The sequence below is a fragment of the Heterocephalus glaber genome, unplaced genomic scaffold (genome assembly GCF_053883595.1).
Source record: "Heterocephalus glaber isolate CG9 unplaced genomic scaffold, H.glaber_assembly_v1.0 deba00001720, whole genome shotgun sequence".
Lineage (NCBI taxonomy): Eukaryota > Metazoa > Chordata > Mammalia > Rodentia > Bathyergidae > Heterocephalus > Heterocephalus glaber.
The window spans coordinates 8,752,337-8,774,130 of NW_028258433.1; the positions used below are offsets into that span (position 1 = coordinate 8,752,337).

Below are 21,794 nucleotides of genomic sequence, written 5' to 3' on the forward strand. Positions count from 1 at the left end.
GAATGAAAACTACAATACTCTGAAAAAAGGGACTGAAGAGAACATAAAATGGAAAGATATCCCCTGTTCCTAGGTAGGAAGAACCAAAATTGCCAAAATGACCATATTTCCAAAACTAAAATACAGATTTAGAACAATCATAATCAAAATACCCATAACATTCCTCACAAAACTAGAGGAAACAATCCTTAAATTCAAATGGAACTATAAAAAAACCCAGAACAGCCAAAGCGATGCTGGGCAACAAGAGCAAAGCAGGAGACATCACAGTCTCAGACTTCAAGTTACATTACAAAACTACAGTGATAAAAAAAAAAAAAACAGCATGGCATTGGTACCAAAAAAATGTAGATCAATGGAACAGATAAAGAATCCAGAAACAATCCCAGGCATAGTCACCTATCTGATCTTTGATAAGGGGCCAAAAAAATACACTGAAGGAAAGTTAGCCTCTTTAATGAATGGTGCTGGGAAAACTGGCTATCCACATACAGAAGATTGAATCTAGACTCATATCTCTCACCATGTACTAAACTAAAATAAAAATGGATCAATGATCTAAATGTTAAAATAGAAATACTTAATTTGCTGGGAAATAAAATAGGTAATAGTCTTGAAGATATAGGTTAAGCAAAAACTTTCTGAACAAAATTCCAATTGCACAAGAAATAACATCAAGAATCAATAATGGGATCATATCAAATTTAAAAGCTTCTGTACAACAAAAAAAATTACCAACATTTTTATAAAATAGAGTATGACTCAGCTATAAAGAACAAGAAACTAGAGACATTTATAGCTAAGTAGATGCACATTGAGGCCATACTCTTAAGTGAAATAAACTGGACACACATGTGTAAATACCAAATAGTTTCTCTGGTGTGAAAAACTGAAAGTGTAAATAAGGATCAAAATGTATAATTGATAACTGAAATAGGGAGAAAAGGTCTAAAGGAGTAGGGGAAGTGGGAGGGGTAGGGAAAAGGAAAGAAGGGAAAAGAGAGAACATGAGAAAAGGAAAAAAAATGGAAATAAAGTTTTTGTAAATAGGGAAGGGTAGAGGGGGGTGAAGGGAAGGCAGGGGGATGGGGAAAAATAACTAAGATACATCATGTAAAGGTACAAGATCCCAATGATGAATGTAACTGTATTGTATACCTAAATTTTACTAATAAACTTAATGGGGGGGGAAGAACCATCAGGGTGAAGAGACAACCTACAGAATGGGAAAAAAAATTTCCAGTTATCCCTTGAACAGAGGACTTATACCTAGAATGTATAAAGAACCTCAAACAAATAAAAGACTCAATCAAAAGATGTGCAACTGAAATGAATAGACATTTCTTAGAAGAAAATGTACTAATGGCCAATAAATACATAAAAACTGTTTAACATCACTGGTCACCAGAGAAATGTAAATTAAAATAACACTAAGATTCCATCTTACTCCAGAAAGAGTGGCTATCATCAAGAAATCAAATAACAACAAATGTTGGAGAGACTGTGGGGAAAAAGAAACCCTTCTACATCGCTGGTGGAAATGTAAACTAGTTCAGCCATTACAGAAATCAGTATGCAGATTCTTCAAAAAACTGAAACTAGAAATTCTGTTCTACCCAGCTATTACTATTCTAGGTATCTGCCTGCAAGAGTTATTACAGTTAGTAACTAAATCTTGGATAAAGAAAATGTGGTATTTATATACAGTGGGGTACTACTCTCCCATAAGGGACAATTTTGAGTCATTTGTAGGAAACTGGATGCACCTTGAGAACATAGCATGCAATAAGTCAGACACACAAGGTTAAATATTGAATGGGTTATGTCAGAAATGCAAAATATAAATAAAGAGCAAAATAAAAGATAGATAATAGGAAATAGGAAGATAGGCCATTTGCAAAAGGGAAAAGGAACAAGAGATGGAGGGTGTAGGGAACGAGGAGAAGGGAAGGAGGTGAAAAAAGAATTAAGATGTGTTATGTGCATGTACCAACTCACCAGGAGGGATGTAATCATTAAGTATTGTAAACATTGTCAATGCAGTGAGGTTATAATATTGAACATAACAACAAAAATTAAGTATGGTCCTGCTTTGTTCCTTTCTTTTAATTTTTGTCTGGTTTATTTATTGTTCTTTTTCATTGACATATACACACAAAAATACTAAAATAAAGAGCAACAATAGGTACTGTTATCTTTAATTTTTCATTTATTTTCATTTTTTATTTTTGTCTTTAATTTTTCTAATAATATCAAATGAATGCACAATACTTTAAAATAATATACCATTCATGTAAATGACCTTGTATGGCAGATAGACATAATTGCATACCTCATATCCTTTTCTTTCTCTTCCTACTTATCCTCATAAAACATGGTATTTCCAACCTCTCTTGTGCACAAGGAAGGCTATATGATATGTTCTAACTAGTGAACTGTAAGGGAAAATTTCTGGGTGCAGCACCTTGGAAATCTCTTGGAAGAAGTGCAGGACTAGCCTCACCTTTGCCCATTTCCCTTCACCTATTTCTTTCCTTGAATAAGAATGTGAATCAGGTAAGAAAATGAAGCAACCAACTTATGAGGGTGCAGGTCAAAGGCCACCTATAAATAGATAGCAAAATAGAAAGTCAGGAGGCTCCTGGATGCCTAAGGACATTACAGAGTCACTACCACCAACCCTGACTACAAACTTCTAATATTTCCTGTTATGAAAGGGGGGAAACACCTTCCTTGTTTAATCCATTCTCTTACATACAGCCAAATACAACCGTTAATTGATACATCATACTAAAATTAAATTTTAGCAAACTATATCATCGAAAGACACTTTTAAAATAGTATACTCTAGACTAGGCATGGTGGCGCACACCTGTGATTCTAGTACTTGAGCCAGGAGGATCGCCAGGAGTTCAAAGCTAGCCTGGACCATATACCCAGACCCTGTCTTAAAAAACAAACAAAACAAAACAAAACAGATAATACACTCTATACCACCTTCAGATGAAAAATATAGACCTTACACACACACACACACACACACACACACACACCCGTAAAACAGGCTGAAGACTCAAAACTAGCCTGTATCCAAACAAGGACTTAGGACTTCACTCTCATTTAAGTAAATAACTTTTCAAAAATATTAAAATCAAGCCCATCTTGACAACTCGGTTTGAAAATAACATTTCATAGAGGTTTTTTCAAATAATATTTTAAACATTACACACATACTAGTCAAAAACTTATCCCTTATCCCTTTGGTTACTCCTAAGCAAGTCTATAGTCTGCAGTCACTCAAAGTTAGCGTTCAAGCTAACTGACATCAATCTTAAGTATGTCAGAATAGGATATTTCTAGACTGAACAATCCCTAGCAAGGATAGAAAGTCAGGAAATTTACAAATGGTAAGAATTCATTTTCTATCCTACAAAAACAACTAATTTAAGTCCTTTCTATCAATTTCAAAGGAAATTTTAAATGTTTTTATACATGAATATTACACATATGTATTTCAAAAAATTATTTATGTTGAAGAAGAAGAAGACAGTATATCTTCTGGACTTAGATATGAGAACGCTCTTGACTGGATATAGGCCTCTTGGATGTCAGTGGTTTTTGCTCAGTAGTTGGCTAAATTCTTGTATCATGATCTTTTGGCTAGATTTCTAATTCTTCCTGGTCAGAAAACTCCTCCTGCATTTCATTTTAAGAAAATCTAAATGCTTGTCCAGGGCATTTGTTCATAGAATAGAAAGCATCAATTTTATACTGAATTTTCATTCTCCTTCTGTTGGGTATGTTGCCCCACTCTTGGTTATTCTATTATGTCCTTAGTCCCTTACTGAAGAGGATATAATTCTATGCCTCTGAATCTAAACCTCTTAGAAAACTACACTTTTTTTCAATAATAACACAAATCCATCACAGGAAAATTTTTTTCCTGCCAATAGAGTCTATGTTACAGGTAGCAGTTGGAAAACCTGCTAAATGCTTCTTAGATATGCAATGAAGTACTTCATGTTGTGTGAGGCTACTGATGCCAGTTTCTTGAGAAACAGGACTGGGTTATCAAGAAGAAGTAGTCAGAATATTTTATATTTCATACTTTATAGGTAGTACTAAAATTATACTTTTAATTAAGAAAAGACTATGTTTAACTTGGAAACAACCCAATTGCCCATCAACTGGAGACTGGATAAAGAAGATGTGTTTTTTTTTTTGTAAAATGGAGTACTACTTAGCCATAAAGAACAAGAAACTAGAGACATTTATAGCTAAGTGGATGCACATTGAGGCCATACTCTTAAGTGAAATAAATAGGACACACATGTGTAAATACCGAATAGTTTCTCTGGTGTGAAAAATTAAAAGTGTAAATAAGGATCAAAATGTATAATTGATAATTGAAATAGGAAGAAAAGGTCTAAAGGAGTAGGGGAAGTGGGAAGGGTAGGGGAAAGGAAAGAAGGGAAAAGAATAAAACATGAGAAAAGGAAAAAATGGAAACAAAGTCTGTAAATATGGAAGGGTGGAGGGGGTAAAGGGAGGGGAGGGGAATGGGGAAAAAATGAGAACCAAGAAGCATCATATAAAGGTACAAGATCCCAATGATGAATGTAACTGTATTGTATATCTAAAATGTACCAATAAACTTAATAAAAAAACAAAGTAATAAAAATCCCAAATTAAATGGTCTTAAAAAGAAAGAAAAGACTTTTTAAAACAACTCTAGCAGTAATTGCTAAGTGCCATAAGAGGGAGATAGAACTCTACTACAGAAAGGAAGAAAGAAAAACACAAACTAATTTTTCCAATTAAAAAAATAAAAGTTGTTTTCCTTACCTTCCAAGACACAGAAATATAAGTATCTATGGGTTGCAAATAACACAGCGGTGTTCAAATAGACTTTTTCTCCTCAATTCATTATTAGCAAAAGTGAAAGATTTCTCTTTCACTGGTGTTTGTAGTTTTTCAAAGAACATCCACAATGTTCTGGCCCTTAGGGGTCTTGTGAATCTCTATTATAGGTATTCAGAAACTATTTGATATTATTTCTGATAAACGGTATACCACAGTGTAGTAAAATGGGTGCAGGTTGTTTTCAGAGGGCTCCATGATTGCAGACTGTGTGAGCCTGAGCAAATAAAATGCCTTCATCTCTTTAAGCTCAGTGTCACATACATTAAAGGAAATAATACAAAACTTTATCTTATGGAGTTTTTGGTAGACTAAGATAAGGAGCATGAAATTAATTTGCATGCTTAAATATGTTTAATAAAAATTTATTATTATGTTAAATCTTCCAAATTCAACTGAGTATTGTATTTTCATTTACAAAAAAAAAACCCTTGGTTTTTCACAAGCTTCCCATTTTTTTTCCCCCAAGTATTTCTGAAATTAAAATTCAGCAAGAATTCTGAGGAAAGCCTATTTTTAAGGATGTTTTGGACCTGCATAAATCATACTTTGGGCTTTATCTATATTTTAAAGAACAAATTTGAATGAATGAAAAGCCAATGAAAGGGCTTTGTACAATATAAGGCATATAATGTAAGTAATTTATCAGAGATTAAAATGTGCTGTCAAAGAGGGGAAAGATGTCACTAGGGCAACCAGAAGAAAAAGTAGATTGGTACGCTAATGAGGTTTCTTGCTCATTTGGCGTAATGTTATAAGTTCTCTATTGAATTTTATACATTTTAATGTATTTGTATGGATGTATATGCATGTGTACACAGATGTGTATATGTGAATGTGTGTATATATTACATACAAAGTAAAGTGGGATGTTTCAAATATGTAGAATATATAAAGATATATAGTTTGTGTTAAACAGGCTTCTTCAGATTGCAAGGAAAAGACACTCTCACATTTCCAGACAACCTGACCACTGAGATTCCCTTTCTTTCCTTTTGTTTGTTTGTAGCTATACCAGAATCCATGTTCAGCTTTGTAAGGGGAAGATTAACCTGATGGCCTTGTTACTGCATTCTTCATATGCAAGGAACAGCATCCCTGAAAATATTTTATTTGGATCTTTCCTCAATCATTAAGCTTTTGTTTGAAATCTGTCTGGGGAAAAATGTACATAATTTCCTTGAATTATTCTCTTTGGTTAACTATCTTTTACTTACCACTGACATTTGCTCATAAACACGAATAGAAGATAGTCTATCTATAATAAAGCAAACATGAACAATTGATATTTTATCAGTTTTAACTCAGCTTACAAGACACGTATGATTTTTTTTTTGTACCTGAAGGATTTCCACGGATTCTTTTCCTTTTCTCTTCCAGAGACATAATTTGTTTTTCTAGTTGATCATTCAATTCAAGCTGTGCCTCGTAGCGAGTTTTCCATTCACTACCTGAGTAAAAGAGAGGAGAAAAAAATCAGGATCACCTTTTCATCTATCACTTATTAATTAAAGTAACATAAACCAACTTGATCTTGAATTTATTAACAATACAAATGAATTAGTAAGAAATAATTTTTAAGTATGTATCTCTGTTAGAAAATAGGATTTGCCAGATTTTGAGAACTAGACCCACCCTCAGGCTGAGAGAAGGCCAAACCTCTACATGACTATTGTGGTTCCTATTCTTATTTATTCTCCACCTCCTATTAACCCTTATTTCCTCCTATTTCATTATATCAGAAATGGGCTTTTTCCCTTGGAACTTGAAATAAACACAACACCCTCAACTCTACTAACCACCCATCCAATGTCATGTTCATTTTTTCCCTTTGAAAAAGATTTCAGAAGTCAATAAAATTATCACTTCTATGTTTATAACATGTAAAGCACACACAATGCTTCACATGTCAACTAATTTCTCATTTTAAAAATTTAGTTACTGATTTTATAAATGAAGAAACCAAGGCTCAGTGATGCCAATTAACATTCTTAACATAACATTCTTAAAATGGTAATAAAAGAGGTAATTGGGTGTAAACCCAATTTTTTTCTGACTCAAAAATATATCCTCTCAACCACTAAGCTACAGTAACACTGTGTATGTTTAGCCTTCTAGTCAGACATTTTCTCTTATCCTTAGGCACTAAGGCCAAAGTATGGCCAAAGTATGGCCAAAGTATTTGTCTTATTGTTGTGTGTGTGTGTGTGTGTGTGTGTGTGTGTGTGTGTGTGTGTGTGTGTGGCTAGAATACAGTATAGAATTACAAAGTCTTTTTTCATCTTTAAAGTCCAAAGCCTTCAAGGTCAAGGAGATCTGGAGAGGGAGAGAGAGGGGAGGGAGAGAGAGGGTAGAGAAAGGGGGGAGTAAATCTTCATACTCTTTACATATCTGAGATAAAGTTTGGTTGGTAATAGTTGAAGAAGGAGTCTGAGGAAAAAGAAAGTAGTAGCACTCACCACTGCCTGAAACTGGCCTCCCTCCCTCGTACTCTCATCTTTATGCAAATGTGCCTCACCAAAGAAAGGGCCTGAACATCCTTTCAAAGTGAAACAGAATTATTAATCCAAAATTTTAGGAAACAGGACAAAGGAAAAGCCCTGAAAATCTGAACATTTTTCTAGCAGACTCACTTGAGCCCAAATAGGTGGAATGGCTTGTATAGTGGCTAGCTGACGTCTCTTTTTGTTATCATGCCCCATCTTTCATCATAAGAATGGAGGCTTCGGGGCCTGGGATTTAGCTCAGTGGTTCCAGCACCTGCCTCACAAGTGCAAGGTCCCGAGTTTGATCCCTGGTACTAAAAAAAAAAAAAAGAATGGAAGCTTCAGAGTAAGATAAAAATGTTTAAAAAAATAAAAAAAAGCCAGTTGGGGATGGTAGCATAGCTATAATCCCACAGCACTCAGGAGGCTGAGACATGAGGACTGAAAGTCTGAGACTGGCCTGGGTTACGTAGAATGATCCTGTCTCAACACAAAAAATAGTGTTCCAAGCCACTCAGAGCAATAGTCTAAAATAAAAATGTTTGATATAATATATGAATAAATAAAGCAATTTATTTTTGACATAGTCTAGTTCATAAAATCAGCCCCGTTTTAAATATTATTGGCCTAAAGATCATCAAATTTAGATAGGCTTATTAATATAGTATTCTGTATTAATGTTAATAAGCCCAAGGGATTTCTTAAGCGAGTTAGAAAGAGAAAACGGGAAGGGATTCAACTTGCAGAGATAATGAAGGCATAACTCTAATGGTGGCCAGACTGGCACACTGACAGAGGGATAGGACCAGTTTTTAAGAAGCTGGCTTGGCTGATTATCTCAGTTCTGCTTTTACAAAATGGCTCTGGGAGAAGTCTTTATTGCTTAATCCACTCTCATGAGGTGATTGTTTCTGCTTGGGGAAGGCTCTGCTGAAATCCAAAATAACTTTGGGTTTAGAGCAATGACTAGAGACTTCTTGGTGCACACTGGTAGTTGATTGTCTCTATAAATCGCTTATCTTGGTGTCTTTAGTCTTGGAAGAAGATGAGAGGTTACATAAAATTAAGGTTAATCAAACAGTAGAGCCAGTTTTTAGACAGGCACTCCCTAAATAATTATTGTGCCTATAATGCAGAGCTAAGCAGGAATCTGACTCAAAATTTTAAGATAATAATTTTTAAAAACCCTCATACAAAATGAAGATTCAGGCTTTGTTCTACTTTTAGTTACCCATTGGTTATATAGTCCAAATATGCCACTGTTTTGTTTTTGTGACAAAAAAAGCTTTTAAGTCCCTGAAAGCCTCAGAAGAAAACACGAATCATGCTTTTAATGAATAATGGTTTAAAGAGTCAGTTTGGAAATCAGCCCGCTGCACACAGGAAGGTCTGTGCATGCCCTACAGAGGTCCTGAGTCCCGCGGAAGACACCGAATCATCCCGCTGCAGACAGGCAGCCACACTACAAAGACCCAGAGGACACCAGACCACCAGACCAAGGTACTGAGTCCTGATGTTCCTGGCCCAGAGGTAGGGGCTTCTGAGCCGTCGTTCCACTGCTCCTGGTCCAGAGGAAGGGGCTTCCCGGTCACCATCTCTCCCGCTGCTAATAGCCCAGAGGAGAGGGCTTTTGGGCCACCTTCTGTCCCACTGATCCTGGTCCAGAGGAAGGGGCTTCTGGGACACCATCCCTCCCGCTGCTCCCAGCCCACAGGAAAGGGCTTTTGGGTCACCATCCCTACCGCTGCTCGCCGCCCCTGGCCCACCTCACCCAGCTCAGAGGAAGTAATCCGTGCAGGCGCTAAGAGCCCTCTGGCCCAGTCGAAATGAGACAACATGCAAATAAGTCTCAAAACCAGACTTTCAGATCACCTACAGCAACCCCAAAAGGAAATGAGATGGAACACTATGATACTCAACCATCTGGACCCACTGAACTGGCAACAAAAGGGGATCTGGAAAAAATGAAATCAGAAATAATTTCTCAGATAACAGGAGAAATTGGGCCCTTAGTGCAAGATATGATTAATAAATCTAGAGAGGAGCTCAGGAACATGATGGAATCCCAACATAAAAAACAAATGAAATCCATAAAACAGATGCAAATAGATTTCCAGGACATGAAAAACTCCATTGAAAGTCTACACAGCAGAATGAGCCAATGTGAGGACAGAATTTCAGATATAGAACATAAGATTGCAATTAGTGACCAGGAAAAGAAAAATTGCTTCAAAATTATAAAGGAACATGAGAAATCAATCCAGCAGCTGCTAGATGATGTAAAGAAGAATAACATAAGACTGATTGGGCTCAATAAAGAAACAGGAGAGAGTGCAGATGACATAAAAAATCTCTTCACAGAAATAATGGCAGAAAACTTCCCAAGCAGGGGAAAAGAGCCTGACATACAGATAAGTGAGGCATACAGGACTCCAAATAGCCTTGATCAAAAAAAATCTACACATAGGCATATACTAGGTAAGATTCCAGAAACACAACAGAAGAACAAAGTTCTACAAGCAGTCAGAGAAAAGAAACAAATCACATACAAAGGAAAGCCCATCAGAATCACAGCAGACTTCTCAACACAAACCATCAAGGCAAGAAGAGCTTGGAGTGACATATTCCAAGCCCTAAAAGAAAACAGCCTCCAACCCAGATTGTTGTACCCTGCAAAACTATCTTTCAAAATGGATGGAGAAATAAGATACTTTCATGACAAAGAGCACCTTAGGAACTTCGTGAATACCAAACCAGCATGCCAAAGAATTTTACACAACAGCCTAGGAACAGACATTGAGGATCACAACCCCAGGAAGCAAAGCAGAATGAACCCATCTGGCATGACAAGAAATTAAATGGAAAGGGGGAGAACCCAACAAAAAGAAAAAGTCATGGCAATGACAAGTCAATACGTTTCAGTTATAACCATCAATGTTAATGGTCTCAATTCACCAATCAAAAGAAATAGACTGGCAGAATGGGTCAAGAAGCAAAATCCAACAATATGCTGCATACAAGAAACACACTTAATTCAAAAGGAAACTCATAGACTGAAAGTTAAAGGGTGGAAAACAATACTGCATGCGACAGGAACCCGAAAAAAGCAGGAGTAGCTATCCTCTTTGCAGATCAAGTAGATTTCAAACCAACACTGATTAAGAGAGACAAAGAAGGATGCTACACCCTTGTAAAGGGAAGAATCCAAGAGGAAGAGATGACAATCATAAATATCTATGCACCAAACACTAGTGCACCCAATTATATAAAACAAATACTAATGGACATGAAAAGTCATATATGCACTAATACAATTGTAGTGGGGGACCTCAACACCACACTGTCACAAATAGATAGATCAACCAGACAAAAAATAAGTAATGAAATACTAGAACTCAATCGAACTCTTGAACAAATGAACTTAACAGATGTTTACAGAGTCTTCCACCACACAAAATCAGAATACACATTCTTCTCAGCTGCACATGGGTCATTCTCAAAAATAGACCACATACTCACACATAGAACATGTTTAAGTAAGTGCAAAGGAATTGAAGTTATCCCCTGTACATTATCAGACCATAGCGTGATGAAATTGGAGATCCAGAGCAAAAGAAACTCAAAAATTTCATAAACACATGGAATTTGAACAACACACTTCTGAATAACGAATGGGTCACAGAGGAAATTAAAGAAGAAATCACACAGTTCCTTCAATTAAATGACAATGACAATACAATGTATCGGAATCTATGGGACACAATGAAAGCTGTCTTATGAGGGAAATTCATAGCAGTGAATACGCATATTAGGAAAACAGAACAAGTCCAATTAAACAACCTGATGCTGAACCTCAAGCTTCTAGAAAAAGAAGAGCAGGACAACCTCAAAGCTCATACAAGGGAGGAAATGATAAAGATCAGAGGTGAAATCAATGCAATGGACACTAAGAGAATGATACAAAAAATCAATGAAGCCAAGAGTTGGTTCTTCGAAAGAATCAACAAAATTGACAAACCTGTAGCCAACCTTGTCAGAAAAATGAAAGAAAAGGCCCAACTCCATGCAATCAGGAATGAAAAGGGTGAAATTACAATGGACCCAGCAGAAATCCAGAGGATCATCAATACCTACTTTGAGAACCTATACGCCAATAAGATGGACAACACAGAAGAAATGGACAGATTCCTAGATACATATGAATTACCAAAGTTGAACGAAGACCTAAAAATTCTGAACAACCCAATATCAACCAATGAAATTGAAAATGTAATTAAAAACTTCTCAACTAAGAAAATCACGGGCCCTGATGGCTTCACTGCTGAATTCTACAAGACATGTAGAGAGGAACTGCTGCCACTACTGTTTAAACTCTTCAGTGAAATTGAAACGGAAGCAATTCATTCCTGGAAGCAAGCATCACCTTGATTCCCAAAGCAGAGAAAGACCCAACCTAAAAAGAGAACTATAGGCCAATCTCACTAATGAACATAGATGCAAAAATCCTTAATAAGATACTGGCAAACAGAATGCACAAGATCATCAAGAAGATCATACACCCTGATCAAGTGGGATTCATCCCAGGGATGCATGAAAATCAATCAGTGTAATACACTATATCAATAGAGCCAAGGACAAAACCATATGATTATCTCCATAGATGCAGAAAAAGCATTTGAAAAAATCCAACATGCATTTATGATAAAAACCCTTCAAAAAATTGGAATAGATGGTCTCTACCTCAAACTGATAGAAGTCATCTATGAAAAACCAACAGCCAATATCATACGAAATGGTCAAAACCTGAAATCCTTCACACTCAAATCAGGAACAAGACAAGGATGTCCACTATCACCACTCTTGTTAAATATAGTTCTGGAAACATTAGCCACAGCAATCAGACAAGAGAAAGAAATAAAAGGAATAAAGATAGGTAAGGAAGAAGTCAAATTGTCATTATCTGCAGATGACATGATACTCTATATAGAAGACCCCAAGAACTCCACCAAAAGTCTTCTAGACTTAATAACCAAATTCAGTCAAGTAGCTGGTTACAAGGTCAACACACAAAAATCAATAGCTTTCCTCTACACCAATGACAGACTCACTGAGAGAGAAATAGGGCAAATAATTCCTTTCACAATAGCATCCAAAAAACTGAAATACCTAGGAATCATCCTAATGAAAGAAATCAAAGTCCTCTTCTCTGAAAACTATGGCACTCTGAAAAGAGAGATTGAAGATGATATCAGAAAATGGACAGACATCCCCTGCTCCTGGGTAGGAAGGATTCATATAGTGAAAATGGCCATACTTCCAAAACTGCTATATAGATTTAATGCAATTCCAATTGAGATCCCACCAGCATACTTCATGGACCTTGAGAAAACAATCCAAAAATTCATTTGGAACAAGAAGAGACACAGAATAGCAAAAGCAATTCTAGGTAACAGAGACATGGCAGGGGGTATCACAATCCCCAACCTGCAACTCTACTACAAAGCTACTGTGATAAAAACAGCATGGTCCTGGCAAAGAAACAGACTTGTGGACCAGTGGAACAGATTAGAAGATACAGAAACAACACCAGACACACTCAGCCATCTCATCTTTGACAAAGGAGCCAAACACCCTCACTGGAGGAAAGATAGCCTCTTTAATAAATGGTGCTGGAAAAAATTGGGCTTCAACTTGCCAAAGATTCAAACTAGACCTGTATCTCTCACCATGCACTAAACTAAAATCAAATTGGATTAAAGATCTAAATATTAAAATAGAAACTCTGAACCAGTTGGAACAGAGGTTAGGTAGAACCTTTGAAGACATCAGTGTAGGAAAAGATTGTATGAACAAAATCTCAGTTGCCCATGAACTAGCACAAACAATCAACAAGTGGGATCTCTTCTTATTAAAAGGCTTCTGCACAGCAAGAGAAACCACCAGCAGTGTGAAGAGACAACCCACAATGTGGGAAAAAATCTTCACCTGCTCTTCCTCAGACAAAGGTCTACTATCTCGAATCTATAAAGAACTTAAAAAGATCAGATCTCCCAAATTTAAAGACCCAATCCAAAAATGGGCATCTGAAATGAACAGACATTTCTCAGATAAAGAGGTAGAAATAGCAAATAAATACATGAAAAAATGTTCAACATCACTGGTCATTTGAGAGATGCAAATGAAAACAACGCTGAGATTCCCCTTCACTCCAGAAAGAATGGCTGCTATCATGAAATCAACCAATAACAAATGCTGGTGGGGCTGTGGGGAAAGAGGAACCCTGCTCCACTGCTGGTGGGCGTGTAGACTGGTGCAACCACTGTGGAAATCAGTATGGAGATACCTCAAAGAACTAGGACTGGAAGTCCCATTTGACCCTGCTATTCCACTGCTGGGGATCGTCCCCAAAAAATTAAAAGAATAACACCACAGTGATATATGTGCACCCATGTTCATAGCAGCACAGTTTGTAATAGCTAAAACTTAGAAACAGCCCAAATGCCCATCAACTGGAGACTGGATAAAGAAAATGTGGGTTTTTTATAAAATGGAGTACTACTCAGCCATAAAAAATGCGAAATTAGAGACATTTATAACTAAGTGGATGCACATTGAAGTGATACTCTTAAGTGAAATAAATAGGACACACATGTGTAAATACAGAATAGTTTCTCTGGTGTGAGAAACTGAAAGTGTAAATAAGGACTAAAATGTATAATAGGTAATGTGAAATAGGAAGAAAAGGGGCAAAGGGGAAGGAAGTGGGAGGGCTAGGGGAAAGGATAGAAGGGAATGGGATTAATATGAGAAAATGGAAAAATAGTAACAAAATATTTGTACATAGGGAGGAATAGAGGGGTTGAAGGGAGGGCTGGGCAAGGGTGAAAAATAAGAACCAAGAGAGACTATGTAAAGGTGCAAATTTCCAATGATGAATGTCATTATATTGTATACCTAAAATGTACCAATGATTAGAATGAATAATCAATAACGCAAAATAGGAAGAAAAGGTCCAAAGGGGTAGGGGTAGTGGGGGGGCAGGGGAAAGGAAAGAAGGGAAAGGAAAAATGATGAGAAATGGAAAAAATGGAAATAAAGTCTTTGTAAATAGGGAAGCGTGGAGGGCATGAAGAGAGGGCTAGGAATGGGGAAAAAATAAGAACCAAGATGCATTATGTAAAGGTACAATTCCCAATGAGAAATGTAATTGTGTTGTATACCTATAATGTACCAATAAAAGAATTTAATACAAAAAAAAAAAAAGAGTCAGTTTGCCCTCTGCCCCTATGGTGTCAAACTGATCTCCAATATATACATATACCCACAGGTACGATTCTTTCACTCCATATGGTTATAGATTGTACAGGACAAACAAAGATAAAAGCACATGGAGTATTGATTTAAGCAGAAAACTTTTGGGGTTTTTTGGAGACAGAATCTTATTATATAGTTCAGTCTGGCCCTGAATTCACTCTGTAGCCCAGGCTGGCCTTGAACTTGTGGTGATCCTCCTTCCTCAGCCTCCCAAGTGCTGAAATTACAGGAGTATGACACTAAACAGGAAAAAAATTTTAAAACAATATAATATGTAAAAATGAGGAGAAAATAGGCTTATGTTGCTATTAGGTTGCCTATGACTCTCAGGGAACTTAGGCACTTACAATAAGCTGTTATTTAAAGTATGGGTTCTGATGATAAACATTTAACAGAAAAATGTGTGACTTTTGGAAGAAAAAAAGAAAAAAAAACTCTGAGCAACATCTCCATAAAATTATTGTTCCTTTTAGAAAACATACTCCTGCAGTAACCCTGAAAGCAAACAAAAAAACACTTAAAAATAGGCAGTGTACACCTTAAAAGAAAACATTTTAAAAAATTAAATTGCTTTGCCATCTTAAAGAAGGATCTTAGCTAGGAATAATACAATAAAAAGCAAAAGCAAATAGAAAATTGAAAAATAGGGAAAATTTAATTTTATTGTCAGTTTTATGAACTGATCTTAGAAAAGAGGTTGCTTTTACTAATGCATTAATTGTAATGAACATGGTAAAGAAGTGCAACGTTAGTCCTCAGTAAGATAAGGACTGAGAGTTGACATTAGACTTGGCAAAATGGAACAATTCTATGGGTTGTGCATTTTTTTCACCAATCTTCAGATAGGGAAATTGGGAACAAGAGGGCTTTAATTCATTCAAAGTCATACATTTAAGTTCCACAGCTGTGATTTTAAACCATGGAGGTGATTCTAAAGTCAATGTTCTTTTCACAGGCTAACTCCTAGCATTTACCCTCCCCAGTAAAGATTCTCAGATGCTCAGGGATTGAGCACAGTGATGGTTGCATATACTTATTAACTCCCACGTGTCTCTCCAGAAATTTCCTGATTTCTATTGAGCAGTAAATTCTATTAGAAGGTTCACGGTGACTTTTCCTCCTGCAATGGTTGAGATAAAACTCAGGGCCTCACATGTACTAGACAAGTACTCTGTTACTGAGATATACCCCCAGACCTATTTTTGCTGGTGTGTGTGTGTGTGACCAGGCAACAAATTTCAGAAGCTCACCAAGACATGTGAGGTTACATGTTTTCCCAGCCCAACTATTCCAGGGTTTCTCTTCAGTATGAAATCTTACACTGAATGAAATTCAGATTGAACTATTATTCACCTATAGTCAGTCTTGTTATCTCCTTTTATATAGACAAATTAGACATAGAACTGTATATTTCTTTTCAGTGAAATTAACAGATACTTTATGGATTGGTATGAAATTGTGGTTGGAATCATTTAAAAACCCTATTTCCTAATTTTTTATTGCTGGCATTTGTTTTTTAAAATAAAAATCTCTTCCATTATTGCATCCAACCATTTCCTAAATCTTTATTAATACATGAGTTTTGTAATTGATCCTAATGAAGGTTCTGGATACTAAGTTATAAAAAATGAAATTTATAGTAATCTTGTCTCTTCTTATATGAGGATTATTGCTTATTTCCTTTTTATAATTTATTGCTTGATTAGAATTTCAAGATAATATTAATGTTAATGATGGCAGCAGTCATCATTTTTTCTTAGGAATAAAAATGACTGATGTTTCATGATTAAGTATACCAGTTTGAGATAAAAAGATCTATTCTTTTCCTTGTTTTGAAATAAAGGCACATTTTATTTAAAAATTTTAGCATTTACTGAAGTGTTTTCAAAAATAATGTTTGATTTATCATTATATTAAACCCAATAGTCAAAGGAGCTTGGAGTTAGAAACCAGGCCATAAATGCAAATAGTGAAGAACTCAAAGAAGTCCAGGATGTAGATGTAGATGTGTGTGTTGCCAGTATATAATGGTATTTAACCCACTGAGAAAATAATTTTCTCTCCTGCCTCCTGACCTTCTCTCTTTGTGCCCACAATCTAGCTCCTCCCCATGAGAACAACTGGTAATAGGACTTGTTGAGCAATATTTCACTAGGAGACATAGATATTGCATTGCATGTGTATCTGTGAGCATACCTTCTGTATGTATACCTATATACCTTCTTGGTTTTTTTCCTGTAAATGAGTAGAGGAAATCATTCAGCCACCCTTATCAATGCAAATATTTGTTAAGTGAATTTGGACTCTGCTCCCCCAGATATGGAGGAAGATATGGAGCTTTAAGAAATAATTGGACAAGGCAGTGTTCTTCAATCAAGCTTTAACACAGCATTGGGGATTTAGACAAAGTAGCATTTCATTTCTCTTGGGCTACTAATCCTTTTTGTTCATGGTTCCCATTATAGGAAAAGAGGTATAAATGGATTTAAGAACCAAAGCCCATCATCTTAATCCTAATATATTCCTTCTGTTCTTTACCATTAAATTCAAGCACTGCCTCCTATGGAACAGCTACATTTATAACGTCACTTGAATTATGCTGGGTTCCCTTTCCTTAAATTCCTATTTCTTCTTACATAGAACTTTTTTAAAAATTAATTTTATTGGTACAATTTAAATACACATAACAATCTCATGAAATGGGATTTGTACCTGTACATGGTATATCTTGATTCCTTTTTCTCCCAATCTCCTCCCCTCTCTTGAACCCCCTCCCCTTCTTACATAGAACTTTCATTACTTCTGCTATTCATATTTTAGATACTTTCTCTCAAGTCAGAAAACCTCTTAAAAATAATGAAAAGTCTTCTATTTAAAAGGGTTAACATATGGTGTCTCAATCAATATTTGTGGAAAAAATTAACATCCTGCATGGATCATAAATTGTAAGAATATATAGGTATATGTTATATGTGTATGTGCAATACCCACCCCACTCCTACATACACATTCTTGGAAAACAAAGAAACAAACAAAAAGTCAAACCCTAGATGAGATTTTCTTCAAACAGGCATCTCACTATGTTTCTCAGGCTGGCCTCAGACTTGTGATTGTCCCATCTCGGCCTTTAGAATAGTTGGGACAATAGGAACATGCCACCACACCTAGCTCAGTTCCTAGATGGGGCTTTTAAAGTTATATGCCAGACAGGCACTGTGGCACCTGTCTGCACTCCCAGCACTCTGGGAGGCTGAGGCAGGAGGACCACAAATTCTAGTCCAACATAAAGAAAAGTTTTACTCCAAATCTAGTAAAGATATGAAGACTGTGACCTACGTTGACTAGAAAATTTGTGATATTATTTACACAAGGAAAGGATATATTGATGTTGCCTGACAAAGGTTTTGTGGATTGATGAACATTTTGAACTTGGAAAGTTGAAAAATAATTAGATAGCAATAGAGTTTATATTCTCAAGTATCCATTTTAAAGCTCTTATGAATTATTATTGCTATCAAAAAACAACACTAATATCTTGTTACTATTATTTGATGTATGTAATTTAAGGTATAATCATTATCCTGGTAAAATTAACAGTAATCACATATATAAATATGTACTTATATACCTTCATTGTCAGCATTGAGTTTGGTTTCCAGTTCTGCTATCCTGTGTTTTATTTCAACCACTGAGAGTTGCACTACATCCCTGTTATTAAAAATATTATTGTTAATTCCAATTCAATTAAAAATAACATAAGACTAAAACATAGTAACCCACCACTACTTCAGAAACAATTTATTATGAAATATAATTTACCGAAGGCATAGATGAAACTCGGGAATAAGCTAAATGAAGGCTTCATATTAGCCAGTTTAAGGAAGGATTAAACATACAGAAAAGTTCAAAACTCTCAGGTAACCACCGGATGACCTGTACTCTTAACTTAGATATGATACCCAAAAAGTCAGCTGTCTCAGAACAACAAATTAAGAGCTGCAAATTATTACAAAAAGGAGTAGCAAAAGCCATTGGTAATAATAATCCAAAATAAAGAAAAACTAATAAAACACACGTACACAGGTGGTGTAATAGAAAACTAAGGTAAATACTAACATTTTAATAAAGGTATTACTGTAAAAGATACGTTGCCATTAATCTCCCTCAAAACACTTCCTCTCACTTAAAACACATGTATCCCATTGTTCTTGCCACTTAATGAAGTTCTAAAAGTCCTTTTTCTTGAATGTCTTGCCGCGAATGCCTTGATATCCTGAATTGATTCAAAATATTTACCTTTTGTGGTCATTTTGGCTTTGGGGAAGAGATAGAAGTTGCAGGGTATATAATATCTAGTGAATAAGGTGGATAAAGACATACTATGATTTTAAGTCTCACTCCTCATAAAGAAAGCGGCAAAAATGATAGGATAAGTGTGTTCAGAGCTAGGGAGAATATCTTGAGAAGGGCTAATGGCAATGTGTCTTTTCCTGTAATGTTTTTAAGTTTAAACATTCACTGTATACTTTAATCACCCCATGTACATACAGAAATTTTTTTAAAAAAACCATTCCATAGATTAAGTATTTAGGACACAAGTAAATGTCATATTATCATAATGCAGTATGATGACAAGAATCATTTTTTCAATAAATAGCTTCGAATACCTATTCTGTTCAAGGCATGGACAGCAAAATGCACAAGTTGAAAGACAATAACACCAGCTAACATCCACTGAATGCTTATTACCTACAAGTGCTAATTCATTCACATTACATTTCATTCCATCCTGGTAATAGCCACAGGAACTATTTATATAACAATCTTAGAGTTGAGAAAGCTGAGGATTAATTAACTTAAGATTGTATAATATTATTGAGTGATAATAACGAGATTTGAATTTATGAAGAATTCTTCTAAAATATTTTAGAGACTAAAGTACTTGCTCTGATCCTTTACTGCCTCGACAAAATACATAGAACTTGTCCTCAGAATTAAGAAAAGGCCAATTAGAAGTGATTGGAGCCATAACAGAGCAGAGCACAGGAATCCAGTTCTCATGGTGAGACAGGGCACCAGGGAGAGGGGCACTCCTCATGGTGCTTAGTGAGGGCCTCATTACCCTACACAGACTAATTAGAAAAGTGCTATTTTCAAGGCTTCATTTGAATATGGTGCTCTTCACAGGACCAAATATAAGAAGCTCTTTTCAATTTTTCATTTGGATATGGGCACAACCAATCAGAAGACATTATTCCTGATCATTTACATACAGCGGGAAGCCAAAGATCTTTTCCATAGGACAGTTTACTTATGGCATAAGGCCAAGTGTGTTTGATAGGACAGTGGTCCTGATGTTTATTTGTATGAGAAGGCAATAACCTGGGAATTTTTGATACAAAAGACCCTTTCCCCTATGCTAGCTGTGGGCCTTTTCATCCACCCACTCTCATTCTGCAAAACATACTCCTTTTCCACCTTCAATAAAAGTACACTTTCACTGTCAGTTCTGGATGTTGTCCAATTCTTTGGGACACCAAGAAACTGGAAAGATTCTCATGGGACCTTCCATCCTTTAACAATGGGGCCTGTGGGTAGAATTAGGATTATCTTTTTTAAAACATCCTCAGAACGTTCAACATTTTGACACGAAATACTAATATTGTTTTTTAACGCATATAGTAGGCTGGTAATACAGCTCAGTGGTGGGCTGCTTGTCTAGCATTTGAAAGGTCTTGGGTTGGATTCTTGGCAAAGCAAAAAATAAGTGTGGAAAAAGCATATAAAGATGCTTGATTTCTACAAAATGTCACTTCTGAAGTTCTTCTAAGGAGAGAAAAGAAATGCTTAACAAAATAAAATCCTTGGAATATGAAACAGAAAAACTTGAAATTTAATGGAACATCAAAACCAAACATATTTTAGCATCACAGTATAGGGCCATAATGCACTTCATTAAACTTGATCCTCAAGGCAGAACAAGCAGCTTATTTATACTACCTAAGGTTACAACAGTAAACTAATCTTTCACATAAAACAGTGTTTTGGGAAGTCGCTCGACGTGCCCTTTATCAATCAGGTCTCAGATAGATCTCAGTGGCTTTGGGAGTTGGGTGGTGGGGCGCCCCAGGGAGGCGACAAGGCCGAGGACCGACCGCAACCACGTGAAGGCCCGCGCGCCACCGACTCACTTCCTGTGGATTTCTTCCAGCAGCTGAAGTTTGAGGCGCTCCAAGCTCACACAGTCAAAGCTGTCGCCTCTCCCCTCCCCCATAGTGGCAGGTCAGAGACCACCTGCGCTCTTCCCCTCCGCACAGTTTAGAGCATAAGACCTGAAGGGATACCCGGAGGCCGGGAAGAACAAAGTGCTGTCACCGGCCGTCGCCATGACCAACTGCCTCACAGTCGCCGGCTCCCGCGCTGTCCTGTCGCGTCACGCGGTGACGTCACAGGGCGGGCCGCCATCGCCTGGCGACTGAGGCTGAGGGGGCTAAAACTCACGCAAACCTCTTCACTTTCCCTGACCACCGTCCGGAGCAGGTCCATCGCTTGGCCGATAGTTTCAGCCCTTTCCTCCTCCCTAACTGATGGAGGCAGCTGGGTGTGGAGGGCTTGATGGGGGGCAGCGTAGGGGTTGAGGTGCGCGGACTGCATAGCTACTATGTGCCAGGGAGTCCAGAAAGAACATCCACTTCCTTTTCCTTGCGTCCTGCCAGGTACTTGTATTGCCTTAGACTCCTATGCCTCATCAGGGAAATCCCAGACCCAAGAGCGGCTGTGCCTTGCTTTGCTTCAGTTGAGTGTGTACCACAGGTTCTGGTTAGGGTTATCAGAGAAGGAGCAGACCTTGGAAGGATAACTGCTTGAACTCAGGAAAATTTCTGAGTGTCCCATCCAGATAGTCTGTCTTGGAGTTTAGGCAAATCTGTGGACTGTCCGCTGTGACTAGAAATTTTATTATATGTTTAATCTTAAATTTTGCGTTCTACTCCTGCAGCGTCGTGGTTTAATAGTCTCCGTTCACACCCCCAACGTGCACTGGCTACTGTGTTTGAATATAGTTTGCCACCTCCA

The 21,794-nt window shown here is 36.8% G+C and overlaps 1 protein-coding gene across 2 annotated transcripts in view; it reads right to left on the reverse strand.

Annotated features, from left to right (window-relative positions):
- Ccdc169 (coiled-coil domain containing 169) overlaps positions 1-21,134 on the reverse strand; it is a 63,381-nt gene extending 42,247 nt beyond the window's left edge. For both annotated transcript variants that reach the window (XM_004854906.3, XM_021266487.2), the window contains exons 1-4: positions 20,912-21,134; positions 18,349-18,428; positions 6,261-6,371; positions 6,138-6,178 (exon numbers count right to left, since the gene is read on the reverse strand). In XM_004854906.3, the coding sequence (XP_004854963.1) occupies positions 6,138-6,178; positions 6,261-6,371; positions 18,349-18,428; positions 20,912-20,994 (315 nt within the window). In that variant the 5' untranslated portion in view covers positions 20,995-21,134. The remainder of the gene's footprint in view (positions 1-6,137; positions 6,179-6,260; positions 6,372-18,348; positions 18,429-20,911) is intronic.
- Positions 21,135-21,794: the final 660 nt, after the last annotated feature.